At 41.0% G+C, this 22,692-nt stretch overlaps 1 protein-coding gene across 1 annotated transcript in view; it reads left to right on the top strand.

The window, feature by feature from the left end:
- Positions 1–22,692, top strand: part of plxdc2b (plexin domain containing 2b) — a 119,241-nt gene that overhangs the window by 33,998 nt on the left and 62,551 nt on the right. Inside the window, exon 2 of the mRNA XM_085286983.1 lies at positions 14,242–14,465. Within this exon, the coding sequence (XP_085143109.1) occupies positions 14,242–14,465 (224 nt within the window). The remainder of the gene's footprint in view (positions 1–14,241; positions 14,466–22,692) is intronic.

The following is a 22,692-nucleotide window of genomic DNA, read 5'->3' as shown; positions in this document are numbered from 1 at the left end:
TTAATTTGTCATTTATTAAAATTATAAATATATATTTTAACTCAAAAGTACAGTTTTTAAATTTAACCCTAACCCTTGTGCGTGTTTTTTATTTTGACAGCGAATGCGCACCTGCGGACCACTTATGTGCAGCCCTGGTTATTTAGCTCATCATATTGCAGCCACAGAAATTCTTTTGTCCATGAAACCATAAAGCTGCACTTTCTTTTTGCCTTATAGTCTGATTTGTCATAACTTCTCCTGCTGCTTTTACACACGCACTCACATAAGCTCAGCGATTCTCTGCGCGATCAACCTCTCACATGTTTAAGCTGCGGGAGATTTCACTTGTCATGTTTGCATAGTAAGCTAACGATTAATAAGACGATGTCAGAGGAATTGGTGCACAAATTATCATCACTCACAGATCAGTGCTGTCGCTCTCTATACACAGTTCGCACGATTGCAAAGTGAAAGCAAAAAAACAAGCGCAAATTCAAACGCGACTTCAATATGTCACATATTGACAGTGGCTCACCGATGCCAATGACATAATTACCCAGCTACATTTCTGAAAGAATGCAAAAGCATTGACATATATTTTTCCTACAATAGCCCGACGGGCAGGGAAGAGAAAGATTTTGGTAGCCCGACTGAAAAAAAATCGCTAGCTCCGGGACGTCGGGCTAGCGATATTGCAAGCCCTGTATCTGATTGAGGAATCACTCATCTTTGGAAAAGAGAGTTTATTACAGAGAAATGGCTCTTTCCAAAATAAAAGCTATACTATCCGCTTCTTCTGGGCTATATTCTCAGCAGCATAAGGAGAATCATGTGCTAACAGCTGTCTAAATGACTCAGCTAAAGTTAGTAGCATGCTTGTTGTTTTTGTCTTTGCACTGGGATGATGTCGGCATAAATGTGCAGTCATATTCGTTGTGTTCCCACTAGTGCTTTCAGGTTAATCTCGTTGAAATGACCTTAACGCCACAACACGGCAAATCTCCGTTAACGAGCTACCGCCGATCGCTCCGTGCATGGGGCTAGACGGCCAACACGTTAACGAGCTAACTGCGCTAACACACTAGTTCACACCAATGTAATTGAGCATTGCGTGGCACATCCAACATACTGTTTTACTTTAGTCCATGACTCGCTTACCTTCAGGGTCATACGTCACATGAAAACCAAAATAATTCCAAACGCCAGATCTGAATGAGGGTGGGGGAGGTCCATGTTGCTGAGAGCTTAACTTCTGTCTCGCTAGCTTGCCCTGCGCTCTTCCTCCTGACTATGCTGTCTGTGTGGAGCGCTCAGTGGATCTGCGCTCGACAGTGCAGCCTAGGCGGAGTAGTCGAACACAGATTCACTGAGCGCTCAACACAGACAGCATCGTCAGAAGGAAAATTGATAAAATAAATTACAAATGTTGTATTGTTCGATACATATGCGTACCGAACCGAAAGCACTGTATCGAACGGTTCAATATCGATACGAATATCGTTGCACCCCTAATATATATATATATATATATATATATATATATATACACATACACATATATTTTAACTGGTTTTTTTACATAAAATGTGGGACAACAACAACAACAAAGCACACTGATGTTTTAGATGAAAAATGCTGCTAATAAACCTAGAAAAGAAAATATTAAACTATTAAAAAAGGAAACAGTGTTTCTTTTACAAAATTAATTCATGTCCAGGTGTTCATTAGAGCAAAAATACTCACTATTAAACTGTTTGTACTGAATATTGGGGGGGTTAAGATCTCTGTATAAATACATAAATAAATCTGGGTAAATTCCCAGATGATTAAACATGCAACTATTTTGCTGGTAATAGCCGAAATAAGTAAAGAAAATCAACAGCCTATTTATGCAAGATAATTCATAATTTTATTGGGGGGGTTGTATTGGTTGGATCAGATTTTTTTTTTTTTTTTTTTTTTGGGGGGGGGGGGTCATAACCCCCCTGGAAATTATGCCCCTGTTTTGATCGACCTAAATTTAACAGTGACACCTGTGTTGGAAATCTGGTTTAGTCACACAGACCTAGGAGGGCTGATTAGAAAACATTTGCCACTCGATAGGGAAACATTCATATTCCTGAATGGCGAACGGCTGCTGTCGGTCACAGCTTTGTGGCGCTTTTGATTACTTCAGTCACAAACAGGATGTTTGCGTGGAAGATACCAATTTGTCTGCAAACCCTTGCCAACTGCTCTCTGAGTGGCAGTGAAATTATCCGACACAGAGGAGACCGTTTGCCTTTTCAAACGTGTTGGCTTCAGCTGTGAGCTACAACTTTTACTTTGAAGGCGAACATTCTCAGATTCTGGTTTTACTGGACTGTGTTTAGCAGTTAGCCAGTGTTTGCAAACTGCAGGCAACGTAATCAAAAGAAGGTTTTTGGTGAGTCTCCCTTTCAACATGTGTCAAAAATTCAAATTATATACCAGTTTTAAATCGTTACAGTGCAGTTATCTGGATTTTATTGACACTTTTATGGAAGTTCTACATACATTCCAAAATAGATTAAAGTTAAAGAAATAACTGTGTTTATGTTGTGTGGGTTGTGGACACATCTTACTTTAAGTAACACAGAATCTTTTTAGATATTTTATGATGTGATAACAATGCTGCTAAACCATCTAAAATAATACAATCAAAAGAAAAAAAATGCTCTTAATCACATTTAGTGACTTTAGATCATCTCAGTAGATATTTGGGATTCAGGTATTTGTTTTAGTTTGATACTGCAAAGCATTTGCACTCCCAGAGTGTATGTTACTGTAGGATTAGTGACATATGATGAATTCAGAGGGTTAAAACAGGTCCACACTATTTTGTACCAGTGACTTTCTGTCATGCAGAAGATTTTCTTTTTGCAAATATATCTGTTACGTTGCAGTTGGTGAATATCAGCCTGTCTGATATTTTAAAATATGATATTCTTGCCCTCCCCTCACACTCCTCCTTAGACAGCTGGGCTTTTTTAACTGTGGGAAATAACAGGTCCGCTGGGAGAGTCGGACCCCTCTGCATGTGTTTACACAGCACTCAGCCCAGTGAACATTGGAGTGTGGAGAGGTTTGGCAGGGTGGACGGGTGAGAGGCTTGGTGATGCTGATGGATTAGCAGGAAGGATGAGGACAGGCCCTAGGGCCCCTGTCTGGGCTTGCCTGAAGTCTCCAGCTCAGAGAGAAAGTGGGAGGAAAAAAGCACAGTTAATACACCCATACTGGCACTAAATCAGTCTCCACCTGCAGACATACACATCCACACACATCTAAACACTCTCAGAACCTTTTCCACGCTAAAGAGAATCAATCTTCAGTTAAAAGGGTGCCGCCCACCACCGGGCCTGATATTTCCAGCGCGTGCACATTGTCTCTGGGTGACCTTTCAGATCAATGGCTTTCAGAGTTTACAGTGCTCAATTAGCCTGAAGTGCCTGTGGTAATCAATATGGTTAAAATGATCATAATTTACAGCACTGCCAAAGCAGCCCTCAATATTAGTGTAGCGGTGCTATACAGGAAGATGAAAACAGATTCGGCACTGAGCGATTTAAGTGAATCAGATAACAGTCCGAATCATAAGATGGACAAAAGAAAAGCCTGTTTTTGTTACAGGAGCTTGTTTTCTTCCAGGTAATATAAAGAAAAAGAGCAGAGCATTGTGGACAGCTTGTAAACTCCTGACAAAAACGCTGCGATGAGATAAGAATAGCAGACAATCATTTCTTCGCCTTAGCTTCACTGCTATGACAACTTGTACAGTATGTTCTGTTTTCCACGAACGGCTGTCTGCATTTATAAATTAATCACACCTCCAGGTGCACAGGACTGCAGCCAATGATTATGCCAATTAATTCCTTAATCACACAGTCATTTGGTCTATGAATGCAGCTATCTTTAATATAACTACGTATATGCTTTTCAGATCATTTCTGCAAACAGCTGCTCTGCGACCCTTTGGAAAGCACACACAGTTGCATACCAGTGAAACAAGCGATCACAGAAGAATATAGCAATATCTCCAGTTTATCCAATTTAGATCTAAAGCTTCTCCTTTGGCAGAAAACATTTTACTGTATGACAATAAGGCTGGCTTTTGGAGGGGAAAAAGTGAAAGATTAACCTATAAAAAAACATACGCAAAGGCTGGGATGAGTTTGGAACTGAGAAAAGTGTCTCTAATTATTGAAAAATGTTCTCACACTGTGAAGCATCTCTGACCTTCTGTCATCCAGTGTCCATCTGACTCTACTGATCAGCTGTTAGTCAGCCAATAAAAATCAACGATTATGCCAATTATTGATTTATGTAAATTAGATTTTATTTTTAGTGTCTAACTGAAGCACTTCAGCAGCTGATTACACTCAGTGATCTAATCAGGAGAGGTGCAGGTCAACTTAAGAAGACTGACTGAATTCAGTTTACTTGTTTCTGTTTTACGGTGCTGGTTTCAGTCACTGTTATTATGACCCTAATAACAGCATACAGCAATAAAGTGATAGAGCATCCTCAAAACTGGTGTTGAAGGGGAATTATTGTGCTTGTTTTCATTCTTTACCTTTGTACCTTTAAGCCAACTTTCTTCTCATTGGCTGGTCTTTACAAGCAAAAGGTCTGAACAGCATGTGGGTCAGGACGCTATGCTAGCGATATCTTCTCTATTTAGACTGAAACCTGAACTGAAGTCCAACGCTTTTGCTGCTGTAACATGTCATAGAGTTTGCTGTGAAAATTGTAAAAGACCTCACTTTGTGGCAGTGTTTGATTGAATATTGAACTCATTTTTCCGCACTGTGTTAGCAGATGTGTAGCTGGCCTAAAATATACAAGACAGGAATGAGTCAGCGAGTTCGTGACCTGAAACCATCTCTGAGGCTAAAGCGACTGAGAGATCAGCTCTCGGAAGAAGATTGGGGTGGCCGAGTGCTCTGAGGATAAGTGGACAAAAAGAGTGATTATAGTGTTGAGTCCGTCCCAGATGTTAGATTTGTTGACGTGTTCGTGTCCCTTAGAAATGCAGCTGAAGATCGTGTGAGTCCCATTGTTTGTGAATGAAAGCGTTTGGTTCTGCCTATTCACCAGTACTGATGTAAGCATTTCCAATTTTAGGCTATGTTAGGCAGGTACTTGAGGACTGTGGGAAGAGTGAAAGGACTTCTTTAGCATTTTCATGCAGAGATTTAGGCAGAGTGAGAGATGTTAAGGTTTTTTCTCTCAGTGGGGATTTGAGCTGGTTGACCTGTAAGGATACAGTCGTATTACCACAGGTAATAGCTCGCGCTGGAGGGAGGAGAAATAATCTGTTGCGGGACGTCCAGTGTCCAGTGATGCATCGCCCCCCAGCCCCAGCTTCTCTCACGGTGGAGTGAATCAAGGCCTCGAGGCTCCAGTGCAGTACTACTCATTCGCAAAGTGGAATGAGGGCCAACAGCCACGCTTCATCGTCCTGCAGTCTATCACTCAATCTCCTGGAATATGAGACAGAAACTGTGCCTGACTAGAATCCTGAATTCCTTAGCGCTTGTATCACTCAGGAAGCGCTCTCGTCTGTGTGATCGTGCTGCCTGCCTGCCATGCCTGCCTGTGTGTCTCTTTGCCAAAGCATTTTTGTGTACACTTCCTACACTGACCAATGCCAGAGCCAAGACAACCAACAATTACATAAAGAAAGCCGCAGCAGTGACAGCAGACTCCATGATGGTTGACTCCAGCACTTTAAACCCTGTGTTTTGGGGTTTGACACACTGTGCTCAGGCATGTTTCTGGGCGCTTTGTGGTTTAGCCTGCTTGGGATTTTGTGTCCACTGTTTTTACTCAGAAAGAAAATTAGCAGCTCCCCACAAAGCCATAGTAAAAAAACAACAAAAACCTGTTATGTTCCTCAAGGTTAAAGCCTTGATTAAAAATCACTGGACCCGAAGCAGAACTGCCTCCTAATTCCGCCTCATTTTCTCTCCCTTTGGCTTCATTCCTTCTTCTAACACGCAGTCCTGACACCTGTCCTCTTCACGGACGCTGTGTTTCCCCAGGCAGTGTGAATGCAATATTAGTCACCTTCTAATTCATTCCCTCCACCTCCTTTCTCTGCAGATTGTAATTAACATGTTCAGAGTTCAAAAATGGGCTTTTATTTATAGCCCCCCTGCCTGCTTTCTCATTTTGGGCGGCATAAAGGAGGGCTCGCTCACAACATGCTCGTTTCCTGGTGCCGGTGATGCCGGGAGCCATTCTGATAAAGTTCATTGTGTCCTGCACAACAAGCATATCAGCAAAAGTCAGAACAAGTTTATACGATATGAGTGTGTCCTTTAGCGTTTTGATTCAAATTCTGAAGCGTATCTTTGCACTCTTTCTCTTCAAAAGGGGTCACGGGCTCTAACTAATTGCTGAAGTGAGACATCAAAATTTCAGTGTAATAGTTACAATGTGATTTCTTCAACAAGCTGGTTATTATGTTTCAAGAAAAAAAATCGTTTTTTATCGGCGGACCTAATCTGAACCTCGGGGGATGTTTGTGCTGCAGTGCCCCGACTTGGAAAGATGTGACTAATTGTCGGCAAAACAAATCTGTGGTGAAACGAAGCGTTCATGACAGGCAGGATGCCAACTTGATGTTCCTCTCCAGGGGGAAAGACATCAGAAATCCTTTTAGAAAACTGGCTTATGAATTTCTTTTAGAGGCTTTTCCGTAAGAAGAAACCGATTTTGTTCTTTTGTTCATCTGCTGCACTATTTTAATTCTTATCCTGACTTGTCTCACGCTCTGATTAGCTCAGATTTCGGCGTATGATATTCGGATTGCGTTCTAGGAGCTCTGTGAAACTGGATGTGTTTAACTTTCTCTCAGCTTTACGACTTTATGTGTTTGCTTAATGACAGGTTGTGTTTTTAAGAGGGGATGCGTAAAATCTGAGACACCACAGGTCAACAAAGCACACTTTCTCTGCATAATAATTACTGAGAGTTGTATGCCTGGAATTTATGCGCAGCAGTGTGCAGTGATAGTAAAAAGAAATTATGCCCTCTAAGGTTTTTCCTGTCATGATATAATAAAAAAAATCAATCTGGTCCTTAGTAAGTGTTAAAATTGGGTAAATCCAACTTCAGATGAACGACAACATGTGCCATATTACACTGTGTTGTTATTTATTCAGCAAAAACTAAGCTGAAATACAGGCGCATTGTGTGAAAACTATGTACATCCAAGGTGTACCGTCACACAGATGGCCTCAGCTTATACTCCAGAAGACTCTGGTTCACAGAAGAGTTGAAGAGCAAGGTGTCCAGATCCTGTGGCTGCAAAACAAACCCATCACCCCTCCACCACCGTGCTGACAGCTGGTATGAGGTGTTTGTCCTGATATGTTGTGTTTGAGTTTCACCAAACGTGGCGCTGTTCACCTCTACTTTGGGCTCATCTGTCCAAAGCACGTTCCAGACGTCTTGTGATTTGTTTAGATGCAACTTTGCAAACTTAAGCCTAAAGCTGCAACTACACTGGATAAGATATGACCATGGAGACCATGGAAAGCTCAACTTAAGCACACAGGTGCTGCCTTTTTTAGTTAGAGAGAAGAGGCTTTCTCTTGGCACTGCCAAAGAAGCCATACTTATTCAGTCTTTTTCTAATTGTACTGTTATGTTAACTGAGGTCTGAGATGTAAGTTTTGGGTTTTTTACAGTCTCTCTGAGCAGTTAACACTCTGACGTCCACTTCTGGGAATACTGACATCTGCCTTGATTGTTTTCCACTTGTGAATAATCTTTTCACTAAAGAATGATGGATGTCAATTTTTTCAGAAATGGTGTTACAACTTTTCCCAGATTGATGGAAAGCAACAATTGCTACATTAAGATCACACCTGAATGCTCCTGACCAGCAAACTGCCAAAAACCTCACCTTTTATAGAGGTGCTCACACTTGCTGATGATCGATCAATCAGGTAATCAAGTGTGCTTGATTAGCAACACCTGTCTACTGTTCACCCTCTTAATTCCTTTGGAAGCAGTAAGGGTGCACTTAGTTTTTCACACACTGCTTCAGCATAATAGTACAGTGCACCGTGTGTGCATTTAAAGGTTTTCTCTGCTTCAATTTGAAGTAAATGTCTTTGGAGTTTGGACCGTTTATTATACAAATCAAGCAATTTGATGTCTTTTTTTTAATGAAATATAAGATATGACAGTGCTCATGCTCACTAGCTTCTTCACCCTTGTCAGTGTGACTCAAACGGTGTTTAATTTGTTTCAGCAGGTTAATAAACAGTCAGGAAAGTTCTTGAAAGTCAGTTACGTCAAATCCTTCTATTGTTTTAGGTGTAAGCAGAAAAGTTACATACTGTAAACTGACCTCCAAAAGCTTTTTCCACTGTGTTTCTTCTTCTTCTGCATTTTAATGACTAGGTTAGTATTCCCTTGCATGATCAGATTTTTGCACATGTTGTTAAAAGTACTTCTTCTGACAAATGTCCCTAATCAGCTGTTGCTAATGAAGAGACAAAGTGAAAGTGAATGGAGGAAAAATTGCATTGTTTTGCTTCCCAGTGCAGAAAGATTTTGATCACATTGTCTGTTCTCTGTGAGAATTAGTTTTGTGCCGTGTCAACAGCAGATCCTTACTTTTTTCTATTTCAAAGATAGTTATAGTTGCAGAAAGTTGGAATAGTTACATCAACTTAATCCATGTGGACCCTGGCGAGCTGATGTGAGTCAGCACAGTTCCAGCACAAAATACTGAAGGTCTTCCAAAGTGCTTGGCAGGGTCTGCGGGTACACTGATAAAGCAGCTTTCAGTGGGCACTAAATTAAGCACTCTGACACCAAGAGATATAAAGCCTAAGGAATCGTTTGTGGATGTGACTTTTTCTACATTTCTCGCTGAAATTATGCACAAACGCAGTGAAGCATTCCAAATCATCTACTTGTCAAGTTTGTAAGTCTCCTTTCGGCACCGCGGCGTCAGGTGGGAACCAAGAGAAAACAAGAAAACAGTAAAACAAGCAGAAACTGAATGAAAGAAAGGGTGCAGACAGGATCTTCATGCTGCGATTTTACTGCCTCAGTGTCTTTGAAAGATTTCAGGTGGAACCAAAAGCGGTTTGTGAATCAGGGATGTTGACAGGCGTGAGTCAGGCCAACAAGGGTGCTCGACAGAGTCAGGGTGAAGGTATGCAGTGGCTTTGAGAGGCAGTGAAAGAAATGCAGAGGGGTAAGATTTCCTTTCTCACAAAAGAGGAATAGCCTCGTTAGGAGGAGAAGCCCCCGTCCTCCTGGGGAGGTTTATTTTAGGTGTCCCTCGGTGGTCTGCCCTCAGTGCCCTCCCAAATCCTTGACAAAAGACCCTGGACAATCAGATATACTGCCATCCCTGCATCACAGTACTTCTGTGTTCACAAGAAGAAATGCAGGTGCATGGGTGACTCATCATGGCTCACAGAGGGACATGCTGGGAAAAGAGCAACCATTTGTCAAGGGCCCTGTGTTGTGTTTATGTGTACTTTGCCAGTTTTCCATCGTATATTAAGGATCCTTTAAAAGGAAATAGATGTTTACACATCAGTGGAACGGTATGCGTAGGTGCCTCTTGGATTAGCGTATTTAACTGCTGTTGACGGGATGTAGCCTGGGCTGCTTTGTCCACACGGATTTGATCTGATTAATGACTATTAGGGATAGGATGAGTGTCAGGAAGTATTAGAGGTATGCGGAGAACGAGACAGGGAGTGAATAGGTGGCCACGGAGACCAAACAAGAGTGAGATTATCCACACTGGAAGATAGTTTTGGGAGTTTTGGCTCACTGCCATGAGGACTCCTACTTTATATCTGGAAGTATATGAAATGATTTTATAGCAATTATATGACATTGAAAATAACAATTATGTCATAGCTCAGTGATAAAAGTATCTTATAAATGTTTTCCAAATCTCAGAGTTGTTATTTTTCTTAATATGGAAGTTAAAATTTATGTCTGGGTCCTGGATCATACACCAGGATTCCTGGCTCAGTTTGTGGTCTTTAACTTCAGAGACTGAAGGTGACTTTTAATTGTTCTCCTAAAACAGTTATGTGCAAATTGTGAGGCAGTCATCCCAGACCCATTTCATACTCTTCCTCTGGCCACAATAAATTCTTCCCATGTGCATCAACACCCCACCCCCGTTAGAGCAGATTGGTCTCTTTGCTTTTTGCCTTTGCCAACGCTCATTATAAAGTGAATCTGTCAGCCTCCTCTTTGAGCGAATTAGCATCTTAAGCTTCTCCACTTGCTCTCGCTGCCTCTCTTCTCCAGTGGGGAGAAGAGAGGCAGTCGGGGCCCCTCGACCAGTGCCTCTGGTTGGGGGGCCCCGAGGGAGGAGCGGGGAGGAGGGACGGCAGCGAGAATGAAATGCGAGCGTTAGAGAAGAGACGGAGGGGGAAAAGTGGAAAATGCTCCTTACTAGTTAAACCCAGTGACCTCTGTCTCATTAAAGAGAAGCAACATAAACTAAGAGTAGAGGAATCAGCAGTTCCCCTTGTTCCAAAACCCAAAAAATCTGCCATGAGCCTTTTTTAAACTTTGTGTCTGGATGAGTGCGACGAAAATTAAGTTTGTTACAAATTTACATTAATAGCCCAATCCTAGTCAGGTCACCAGGGGGAGGGGCAGGAGCTTATAAGCCTGAAGGCAAACAAGCCTGAAGTCATAACAGGACCGACAGATGAACAGACGTCCGCGGCCTTCTGTGATGCATCTGAAGCAGAGAAACACTTGTAAACAAGTGGAGAACAAGCATTCTTTGTCAGGTTTTACTTTTAATCACGTCTACTGCTCTACTATGGAAAATAAGGAAAAAAATAGATATAAGAAAGCCATAATGTTACAGTATGTTTATAAAACTATACGCTCATAAAAGCTTGGAACTCAGCAGCAGCTGCTGACCTTATAAAAGTGCTCAAGGTGTTCTAGTTTTATACCAACCTGAAAGAAACAGTTTGAACATTGTACCTAAAGGCACAACAACTAGCCTATTAGAATATAATTGGAGTATATTACTGTTTTTCAAAGTCTCATTTCCAATAAGCTGATGGCTTATTGGAAATGAGACAAAAATGGGGAAAATCAAACACAGGGTGGGGTTACAAAGGACACAGTTACAAAGGAAAGAAGAGCAAAATAGGAGGCAGTTGCTGTGACAGTCTGTGTGCCAAAGTCTCCTTGGGCAAGAAAATGAACCCTGTTGTTCTATGATTATAGAACAATGTTAGTTTAAAATATAATTCTATTAAAATAGAAGACAGTACCAGAATGTGAGTGAATCAGGCAGAAAAATGCTATATAAAGACCAGTCCACTTATATTTTTAATAACAGTGTTTGTTTTTTTTACTCTAAAAGCCATGCAGGGACAAAATGTTAAGAGTCCTCAAGCACAGTGCAGAGTGGATGAAGTCAATTACAGTTTGAGTACCTGTCGTTGAGGGATGCTCCAAAAAGAAGTAAAGTGAATATAATTGCAACGTGTCAGACAAAAAGATTTTAATTGTCTGCACCATATTTGGAAAAAATCAGCTTCAGGAATTCTGATATATTTGGTTTACAAAAAACAATATTTTCTGTTTTCAATAGAATTCCAAGGTGGAGGTATGCAGTCTCTGCATTTTAGACAGAAATGTGGGGAAAATAATGTTTTGTCCGGCCAAGACTCAAACTTGGGATTTAACATTGCATTTGCGTGCTGTATCCACACTATGAGTTGCAAACTTTCACTTTCAAGAGCAGAAATTCAGGAGAAGTTTTGCAATCAGTGAGAACAACCTGAGTGTAAGGAGCATGGATTAACTGGTGTGAGCAGAAATACGTGTAAAAGCAGAGTAGTGTGAATCTGCGCATTGCCGTGTCTGAATGTGAAAAACACAAAACTATTTATGTCGATTTATAGATTTATACACAACATCCTGTACTGTCAGGTGGTCTTCTTCTTCTTCTCTTGCTGTGACAAATTTTTGCACATCTTTGCATGTTACTGTTCCCTGTCAGTAAGTGCCATGCTGACCTTGTCCATAAAGACACCTCTGCACCTCTAATGGAGGTTAAAAACTCCACAGTGAACCTTTAAACTATAACCTTTTTTTTAAATGCATCTTTGCAGACATCTGTTCACACCACACTGAGGCTTTTCCATCTAAATGAGAAGTAGTTGTTTAACTATATAAAATACAAACTGCACAGTTAGCTCCTGTTGAATTAAGGCAGTGATTCAAATCAGCAAAGCGCTTCATTATGTCACTCTGAGAGAAGAAGGATGGAATAAGGGAAAGTAGATTTCTTATAGTGACGCAGCAGATTGTATCTCCAATCCATCTGTCTCTGGCTCAGATAATCAAGTCAGTGTTTACAGTAACTCGGTGCCATTTCTCACCTGTCACCGGCGTCTCGTTTCAGACCGAAGGAACCGGGATGATTAGCTGTGACTGTGGCCCACTGGTCTGTGTGAAGGCTGCTGACTCATTCCTCGTGTGCATGTGTTTCAGGCAGATGGAGAAATGAGAAAAGTCAACTGACACTGTTACTTATTACATTAATGGCTTGAACAGTCCCCACGTCTGTAATTTGACTGTTGGCTTATTGAAAGTAAAAGTACTTTGGTGGTATGTGATTATCGTAGCCCTGAAAACTGACAGTTTTTATTACACAGCAACAGATTTTACCTTTTAGTTGACTGTGAGAGGGTTTAATGGTTTAGGTTCTCTAGCATATCAATCAAAGCTTATTTCTGGTGGGTTATCATACATCTATCTACCAGTGTTGTTTAGGCAAGGCAAGTTTATTTATATAGCACAATTCAACAACAAGGTGATTCAAAGTGCTTTACAGAGACATTAAAAAATAAAAAGCACAATTTAAAATTGATTTAAAAAAAAGTAGATAAAATCAGTAGTTAAATGTAAGTTTTGAAATTTAAGCTTAAAAGTGTGGATTTGGTGCTTTATTCAAATGCAGCTGAGAATAGGTGAGTCTTCAACCTGGATTTAAATAAACTGAGTGTTTCAGCTGATCTGAGGCTTTCTGGGAGTTTGTTCCAGATATATGGAGCATGAAAGCTGAATGCAGCTTCTCCGTGTCTGGTTCTGACTCTGGGAACTGATAAAAAAACCGGATCCAGATGACCTGAGGGATCTGGAAGGTTCATACTGGGTCAGGAGGTCACTGATGTATTTTGGTCCTAAACCATTCAGAGCTTTATAGACCAGCATCGGAACTTTAAAGTCTATCCTCTGACGGACAGGCAGCCAGTGTAAGGACCTCAGAGCTGGACTGATGTGGTCCACTTTTTTGGTCTTAGTGAGGACTCGAGCAGCAGAGTTCTGAATGAGCTGTAGATGTCTGACTGATTTTTTAGGTAGACCTGTAAAGATGCTGTTACAGTAATCAAGCCTACTAAAGATGAATGCATGGACTAGTTTTTCCAGGTCCTGTTGAGACATCAGATCTTTTATCCTTGATATATTCTTAAGGTGATAGTAAGCTGATTTTGTTATTGTCTTAATGTGTTTTTCTAAGTTTAGGTCTGCATCCATCACTACACCCAAATTTCTCGCCTGGTTTGTGGTTTTTAGGTGTATAGACTGTCTCTGGTGACCTGTAATCGTTTTTCTTTGGCACCAAAGACTATTACTTCATAACCAGTCGTTAATTTCCTCAATGCATTTACCAAGAGCCTGTACAGGGCCTTGGTCTCCTGGTGACATTGTGATATATATTTGTGTGTCATCTGCATAGCTATGATGGTTTATTTCGTTGTTCTTTATAATCTGTGAAAGTGGGAGCATGTAAATGTTAAACAGAAGGGGTCCCAAGATGGAACCTTGGGGAACTCCACATGTGATACTTGTCTGCTCAGATGTGAAGTTACCTATTGATACAAAGTATTTCCTGTTTTCTAAGTATGTTTTGAACCAGTTTAGTACAGTTCCTGAAAGACCTGCCCAGCTCTCCAGTCGTTTGAGTAATATGTTGTGGTCAACTGTATCAAATGCTGCACTGAGATCCAGCAAAACTAAGACTGACATTTTTCCACTGTCTGTATTCAGACATATGTCATTAAACACTTTGGTCAGAGCGGTTTCAGTGCTGTGGTTCTGTCTAAAACCTGACTGGAAGGCATCATAGCAGCTATTCTGTTTTAAGAAGTAATTGAGCTGTTGAGAGCTGTTTATTAATCACACTTTCCTGTTCTGTCTCCTTAGGGGTGCCATACTCATACGTGCAGGAGCAGGCGAGAGATGAGGATACAGCTGTTGACGTGAAGCTTTACAGTCACCGGTGGAGGAGATGGCTCCCCCCAAAGCCTCGTAACATGGACAGTAACAGAGCCAGTCAGGAGCAGGACCAGGAGCGTGAACAGGAGGAGCCTGAAGGCTTCCCAGGCCTGGTTTCAGCAGAGGAAGCAGACAACAGCTCCCAGATAGAGGTAAGCAACGATCCAAGGACCAGATCTTATTTTTATCACAGCTTCTTTTTCTTTTTTTCCTTTAGAAGGCTAGGACATTAAGTCAAAAGCCAAGCATCAAGCTTTAAAAGTAAAGCTTGTTTTACTGCATATGCACAGATTAGGCAATAAAAGAAAGCAGCAGGTAAGTGAACCATACTTTCAATTGCTTTAGGTTAGAAGCAACGTCTGGCATGCTTCACTGGTGTTTAACGGCCAGTAAATGCCTGAAGATGCCATTGTTTCAGTCTTGGAGATGCCCAGTAAATGCACTGGTATGTCATTGTTATTTAGGCACTTCCTCACCTTGTAGTGTTACTGCTACCGTCCTTACAAAGGCTTTCCTGCAGATGTTGGCATTCTTGGCAGGTTATCTAAGAGTCTTAATTATGGGGGAAATTAAATGGGGGAAGTGAGCGTGTATTTTTGTTGTGGAAGATGCAAAAAACAAGTGTGCTGGAAAGTTTCAGTATTAATTTCCTCTCACGACAAGAAGGTCCTGGGTCAAATCCAGTCAGTGGGTTCAGGTTAGATTAATTGTCAATTCTAAATTGGTTGGAGGTGTGAATGTAAGCTTGAGCAGCTGCCTGTCTTTCTGTGTTAGCCCCGTCATAGATTGGTTACTTGCCCAGGCTGTATCCCACCTGTGTCCCATGGCAGCTGTCATACGCTCCCCTGCAACCCTGATATAGAAAACGAGATGAAAATAGATTGATGGAAACATAAGAAACATCCAGTTTTCTGTTACATCTGATTTCATAACCAGGTGCTTCTCTCATAACGACATAACTTAACCGCAATGGTTAAATCAGGGGTGTCACACAAAACACTTGGGGCCAGAATCAGCCTGGCAAATGTGAAGGAGATTTTGAACTTTTAACTGTGTTTTCATGGGTTTTACAGCTTTTCTAATTATTAAAGACCCCCCCCCCACTGACATCCATAACACACCAAAGTACAAGAAGATTTTCTGCCAATTAATGAAAACTTTCTCGAAATTTATACATGTAATTACAAGACAGTCTGAGCAGTGAACTACCACAAAGCTTTTCTGTAACTTTACATATTATTTATCATTTATCAATCTTCCTCTGACCCCAACCGGTCACGGCAGATGGCTGTCCCTCCCTAAACCTAGTTCTGCTGGAGGTTTCCTTCCCACCATTGTCAAAACATTTGCCCAAACATCAAAGTCGCCTGTAAGTTTATATTAAATAATATGTTAATGAAAGATGTTAAAAGTTCTCCTGCAGTTCACAGTTTCTGCATTTTCACTCACCAGCCTTAATTCATTTCTTGTGTTTGACCGACGTCACGCAGTAAATCCTCCTACTAGTATGAAATGAATGAATCAATAAAGTCCTCTGTTGAGCCAGACCCAAAACTACTCTTAGGTCGCTTCCCTGGAGCAATTATAAATCTCCTTACAAGAGTGGATGTTTAGTAATGAAAAAAGAAGACGAGGAGGGGCCTTTAAGGATTAATATTTTATATCAAATTAAGCCCAGCCCTCAGGTGTTCATTTACCTTCTATGTGGGACTGGATCCTTTTAAATTTGACCTCAAAAAGACCAGAACAGGAAATTAACCCAGCCCCCTACAATGTGAATGGTCTGGAGGACCTGCTGGAGATTAATAGCTGCTCTCAATCTGTGTTTGTATCTATGTAAATGAGAGGCATCGCCCGCATACCTTGTTGTGGCGCCTTGGATGGCACGCAGCATGGGGGCGTTCAGCTGGGTTGTAGACAGCTCGTTAAGTTTTCCCGTGGCCTCTAATCATCTCAGGTTCACAGCCCTGTCTCTCTCAGTGACAAGGGCTGAGAAGCTTTGATCGTCAGCTGTAATCATTCACGCTCAAATTCGTGTGTAAGCACACACACACCACTTTAAATTTCACACAACTGTAAACACGCTCGGACTACAGCACGCACCTGTGCTCCGTTTGTCATAGCCACGCACATTTATGCTTACATAAGTGCTCGCCGCCACTCAGACATGTCCCGTCTCGTTGTTTTTTGTCTCTCTGAGCCTCATTTGTTGTTGCAGAATGGAAAAAAACAGTCGACAGCACAAACACCCCGTCAGTCCTCCCTGCCATTACTCAGCACACGCACTCCCTCACCTGCCACCAGCAGAGCCTTCATATTCAGAGGGCAGAAACAGTAAACACTGAGCTCAAGGCTTCCACACGGCAGTGAGCTGAATGGGTTTAAAGACCGTCCGCTCAAACAGCTTTAGCTGTGTCCTGGTGGAGAAATCTACTCTTTGACACTTTAGCAAAGGTATATATCACCACTCAGTGATGGTAAACACATCCCAGGAGTTATTTTGTACCCTAATTTATTTTGTTGCGCGAGTCTTCAAGCTGCTTTCAAATAGTGATTTACAACCAAAATTACCTGTCAAAACAAATGTGAATCTAAGCTTGCGCTGAAAAAGGTCGTATAGCTGCATTACACTCCAGTCTGTTGAAATTACTGCCTGTCATGCCATCAATTTCTCGCTGTGTTATTGTTGTTCGTTGATGTGCAATAGTGGGTCTTAAGAGATGCCGTTATGCAGTGATTTTGTCAAAGTGAGTAACAAAGACTTGTGGTAATTACTGACGCTTTGCATCAGTTTGTTTAATGACAGCAAGTTTGATGCTCTTCCAAACTAAAAGACAAAAAAAAATCCCAGCTATCTTTGTGAAAACCTGTTGGGGTTTCAGACCATATGAGCAATGAAATGTAAAAGAATTTCACACCCTATCAGGTCCTGTTTGGTTTTAAGGTTAAAGTAAGAGGTGGAGCAAGCAGCAGTCGTTCGAAGGCGGGGTTGTCGAGCTCATTTTACACCGTGGGCCACATAGAGCCCACTTTGGTCTTCAGTGGACCAGTGAACTCCTCTTTCTGTCAGTAAAAAGAGCATTAAATACATATTTAATCCCTGAAATATCTAAATATAAGAAGAAGTTCAGTTTCAGCCACATGTCTCGGTTTTTCTACATGATAAAGACACGCTGCTGCTGTAACTCTTTGGGCTTAAATTGTAATAAATAAATGTAAAAATTACAGAAAAGGTTCTGGTAGCTTATTGCCCACACTGTCATGTAATTATAAGGCACAAAGTTTTTGTTAATTTTAGTTATTCTTAATTTTTTTTTAATCCGAACTCTATACCCACCTTCACATTTTCCAAAGCTGTCCAGTGGGCCAGTTTGGAGTTTTTGCCGGGCTGCTTGTGTTTGACATCCCTGCTTTAAACAAGAACGAATCTGAGATCGGCATGCAGCACCTAGGCAGCTCACTCTCTGGGCAGTATTTACCGAGTTTATAGCATTTACAGTTTGGGGTGCAAAGAGGAGGCTTTTGTTATTTTCTCTGCTGAAATTATGCTTCAAATATTTTTGAGCACAATTATTTTTATTGCTTCTATTTATAGTACGTTGTGTTGTGTTTGGTAAATATGCTAAAACAGAAAAAAGTTAAATGCTTAACCAGCTCTGAATTTATGAATACGATTTTTTTTTTCTTATTTGGTGCATTTGAGAGAGGACAGAGCTAGAGTACAGAGAAAACCCAAATCAGTAAATACTACTTGTTGTCCAATTCCACTTTTTTGCTTGTTGTACAATGCAAATAATTAAAAATGTAGAGTTTGTGCTAAAAAGAAGTCATTTTTGTGTAACCATTTAAAGTCAGTTTGTCAGTTTGAAAAAGAAAAACACAACTATACAACCGTACAGAGACTCACAAGGCCCCAAACTTTACGTTTTTATGCGTGTTTTATCCAAGGATGGACTGAATGCTTCCCAGTTGAACTCATCCGCATCAGTGCAGGTGAAAAAATCTGTTGATCTTTTTCTTTCTCCTTCCTTTTGAGGTCATTCTGTGCTTGTTTAACACACAAGTTAGCCAATAGCAGCTTTCCTGTCACCTCTACATGAAGGTTTTAACCACAGCGGCTTAGACAGCAGACTGTCTGACGCCTGAACGACTGTTACTCACTGCAGCAGCTCTCCGGATCATTAACCCAGATTAAACAGCTTCTCTGCTGTAGGTGTCCTCAGGTCACTGTACGATGGAATAAGAAAGGCAGAATCAAACTGTAGGAACGAGTCAGGGTGTCTGAATATAAGCCAAGTCTCATCAGCAGCTGAGCACACTGAGGTCTCTGCACACCCCGACATGCTCGCAGCTTGTGGTGGTTCTGTTGTATTTTTCATGTTTGTTATCTAATGGCTACCTTTCAACATGTTATGCAATTGTGGCTGCAGGCACTTCATGTACAACATAGTTTTATTTTTTTCTGTTTTGAAGAACATGAAGGAAACTATAAAAATATCTCTGAATTTTTATCCCATAAATCACAACCTAATGGTAACTAATGCCATTATTTTTTAATGCACAATACTTCTTTAATTTCCTGTTGTAAGGGATCATCTAAAATCCTCCAAAATTAACAGTATCAATAGATCGTGAGGGAACAGCTGCTATGTATTTACATCTTTGTATTGTGCTGAAGAGATATCAAATAAATTTGAACTAAGGCAGTGGCTGTGTTTTCATGTAATACTGCTTTCTACCACAAGGTCATACACAGAGTTCATGTAACCGTTATTTAACCAGGTAAAGGAAAACATTTTCAGCAGCGCAAGACGAAGGAAATCGGTTCAGGACTAAAAATGTTTTTGTCATGGAGGAAGAGCTCTGCCTTTAATCAGTGTAGGAAAGGTAAACAGCATAGGCGAGGGCAGGTAAAAGGTAAAACAAGTCAATACACAAGAAAATCCAACATTAATACAACAGAATAAAACAGGAAACAGGAAGAAAAGACAAGTTTATGCCGTGAAAACTTTACATCAGAGTTGAACAAAGACAAGGTGGCAGTGGGGATAGCAAGGCTGGAGGCATTTATACCCAAGACGACACGTGTGGCACAAAATAGGTGAGAAACAGAGCAAAGGATGGAAGTGCAACTAAATGAAATACACAACAAACAGATTTTTTTTAAGCAGGAGGCAACAAAAACCAAGGTTCACATCTCGACAAAAAGCACCAAGAAGGTTTAAAGAACAGCAGCACACAGTTAAGTACACATACACTAGTAAAACACTGCCCCCTGTGGTGAAAGTGTTAAAATTATAGACCCTTTAGTGAATATCCACCATTTTCCATGGTGTCCATGTAACACGGACAATGCTGAGTATTCTTTGACGCAATCTGAGAACCGGTACATAACTACAGTAACAGTCACACAGGAAAAATGCACTTGTGAAATATAAGGCGGTCAGGCTCTCACTTGCTACAAAGGCTCAGTGTTTAATTCCTTCTCATAATTAAAGTTAATATTTTCAAAGTGAAAAAGATAAATTGAGAAGGGAAGACGACCTGTCCAAGTGTGAGGCTTTATTTCTTCTCTGAGTAACTAATTAAAACATGGATGCTTTTGTGCTTTTACCTTCGGGTGAAGATGCACTTGTTCTAAATATTGAGAGGGAAGCCTCTCTACCATCTCTACAAAAATCTACGCTTGTGGCTGATCGGACTCTCGTATCCCTGGAGCCCATGAAAACAAAATCAGCTAGCAGACGACAGACCTGAGCATGTAGGTGCAGCAATCCATCAGTAGTCTGATGATCTCTATAAACTGATATCTACATAAATCTGGAAGGAAGAAACAACCGTCTCAGTGTGGAAGCTTTCTGTTTGTAGTCTGACTAATATTAACATGTTTTTGGGGGGATTTTAAGTCTTTTTGGATATCAAAAGGGTAACATAATGGCTGAAATGCAATCTCAAAACTATCAGCATTAAGCTTTTTATTAATTTGCTATTCTTTTTCTAAATTTTATCTATGGTAAATGGCCTGTATTTATATAGCGCTTTACTAGTCCCTAAGGACCCCAAAGCGCTTTACATATCCAGTCATCCACCCATTCACACACACATTCACACACTGGTGATGGCAAGCTACATTGTAGCCACAGCCGCCCTGGGGCGCACTGACAGAGGCGAGGCAGCCGGACACTGGCGCCACCGGGCCCTCTGACCACCACCAGTAGGCAACGGGTGAAGTGTCTTGCCCAAGGACACAACGACCGAGACTGTCCGAGCCGGGGCTCGAACCGGCAACCTTCCGATTACAAGGCGAACTCCCAACTCTTGAGCCACGATCGCACATTCAAAGATTTTCAATCTGTTCCTTGGGTGTCCACTGGCTACATGAGAACCCCAGTTAACCACAGAGGCTAATGGCATGTTCATGCTGCCAGTAAAGGGGTGACTAGTTACAGTTAATTTTCAATGGAAAGTCATATAAAGCAAAAAAAAACACCCGCAAACATTCCTTTTCCAGGTTTCTCCCGCATTTTAAGACATCTCCGGGCACCCTCCCGTTTTGCTACTTCTCCTGGGAAATTCACAAAATTTACGTGACCCTCAGATTTTCTTTCGACCAATTATAATGCACGGATTAGCACATTTTGTGTGTCATCTTATGTTACCCAAGTTGCCAGATCGCCTATCAAAAAAATCCATGTACATAACCCACAACATGATTCAAGGCCAGCTCGATGCTGAATGATTTCGCTGGCTTCTTAGCTGTCATTGGCTATTTTAGCTTAGTTCCAGATGTGTATGGGTGCTTAAGAGAGTAAAAGTGGCTGCAGCAATTCTATAAAAATATTGTATTTCTATAAGAAAACTGTGTATAAAAAGTAAATGATATTGTGAATGGTGTTAATAGATTTGATGTCTAATTGATTTATTGAGTGTTTGATTTTAAAGCAGAGTTCAGTGTGATGATGATAAAAAAAAAAAGTCCTGTGGCGCGTGCTTTGATGGATTTATGACATTTACCTGAGAGCAGACATTCAAACAGCTGATGTGAGATAGGTCGTTTACAATACTTTCTGAAAGCTGCATATGTGTCTAAGAGCAGGCAGCTGTGTGTGGCCATCTTTAGTGCAGCTTTTATGAGTCTCTGCAGAACTGTTTCCATATGTGTCAGAGCGCCCTGGGTGAGGACACTTTCAACGGTGTATTGGTAGAAAGACAACAGAAGGTTTTTGAGAGAGATTCATTTTCCTCAGGGATCTCAGGAAATACAATCTTTGTAGTGTTTTTTTTTTTTTTTTTGAGACAATGTGTGTGTGTTCTGAAACTACAGACTCTCTCCACCTCCTCTCCGTTTATGCTCGGTGGCAGGTGGGCATGATTTCTCCCAATTATGAACAGTGATTAGGGAAAAATAACTGTTATACAGTGTCTTCAAAATAGCTTCACACATCAGCGGTCTGATAAACACCCCCACCCACCCCGTGTAAACAAAAAAAAAATTTTGTCAGTTACATGATGCTCAACACTTGTTTTTCGATGCGCGAGCGAAGTACAGCGAGTCAAAGTTAAGAGAAGAATCCAGTGAAATATGCACAAGCCCGTGAATAATATTAACACATTAACTTTAGAAACACTTCCACAGCAGCATGAAGCTGGTCACACTTTGTCAGCAAGAGCATATCTTAAAAAAAGAAATACAGAAGTTTGGTAAACACTGTTCTTCAAGTGCAGACTTCCTTTAAATGAGATGCTAGCACTCTGTTAACGTTGAGAAAGGGCAGACATTGATTTGTGACAGAAACATGCAGAAGAAGAGCGCAGCCCATTTCCTTTTTTAAATACATAACGCCGCATTCCTGCTTCATTACCCTGCAACACAGCGTTTGCAGTCATTGTTCACCGAGACAGGAGATAAAAAGCATTGCACCTTTTCACCACCTCTACTTCCACTCCAACAAAAACTCAGTCCTAGAAATCACCTCGAGGTCCTGTTCGCATACCAAGCAGAAGGAATATGTAGCCCTGACCTAAAGTGAAGCCATTTTTATTTCTACAACATAATATTACAAATCTGCGTCATTGGGGCTTTACACTCTGCACAGCATTAAACACCCTCTGTCCTTAGAGTTTGAAGTGAGATTGAAAACACCCTTCAGTGAGAGAAATGAAAGTAACCTCCTCAGGGAGCATAAGTGAGGATTAGACAGCAGCACAATGGATGGATGACGTGTTTACTGAAAAGGAACAGATTCACAGAATAGACAATCAAGGAGACAAAATTACAACAAGTAAACATAAGACGACATACATTTGAAAAAGCTCTACTTTGCTTTATTTTACTCGGGGTTTCCTGCTGTCAGAGGCAACATTTCAAATCTTATCTTT

This window comes from Mchenga conophoros, linkage group LG9 (genome assembly GCF_057382185.1).
Source record: "Mchenga conophoros isolate Kocher_MC1m ecotype Shallow Benthic linkage group LG9, M_conophoros_male_GT1.1, whole genome shotgun sequence".
Lineage (NCBI taxonomy): Eukaryota > Metazoa > Chordata > Actinopteri > Cichliformes > Cichlidae > Mchenga > Mchenga conophoros.
This window is presented reverse-complemented; position numbering and strand designations above follow the sequence as displayed.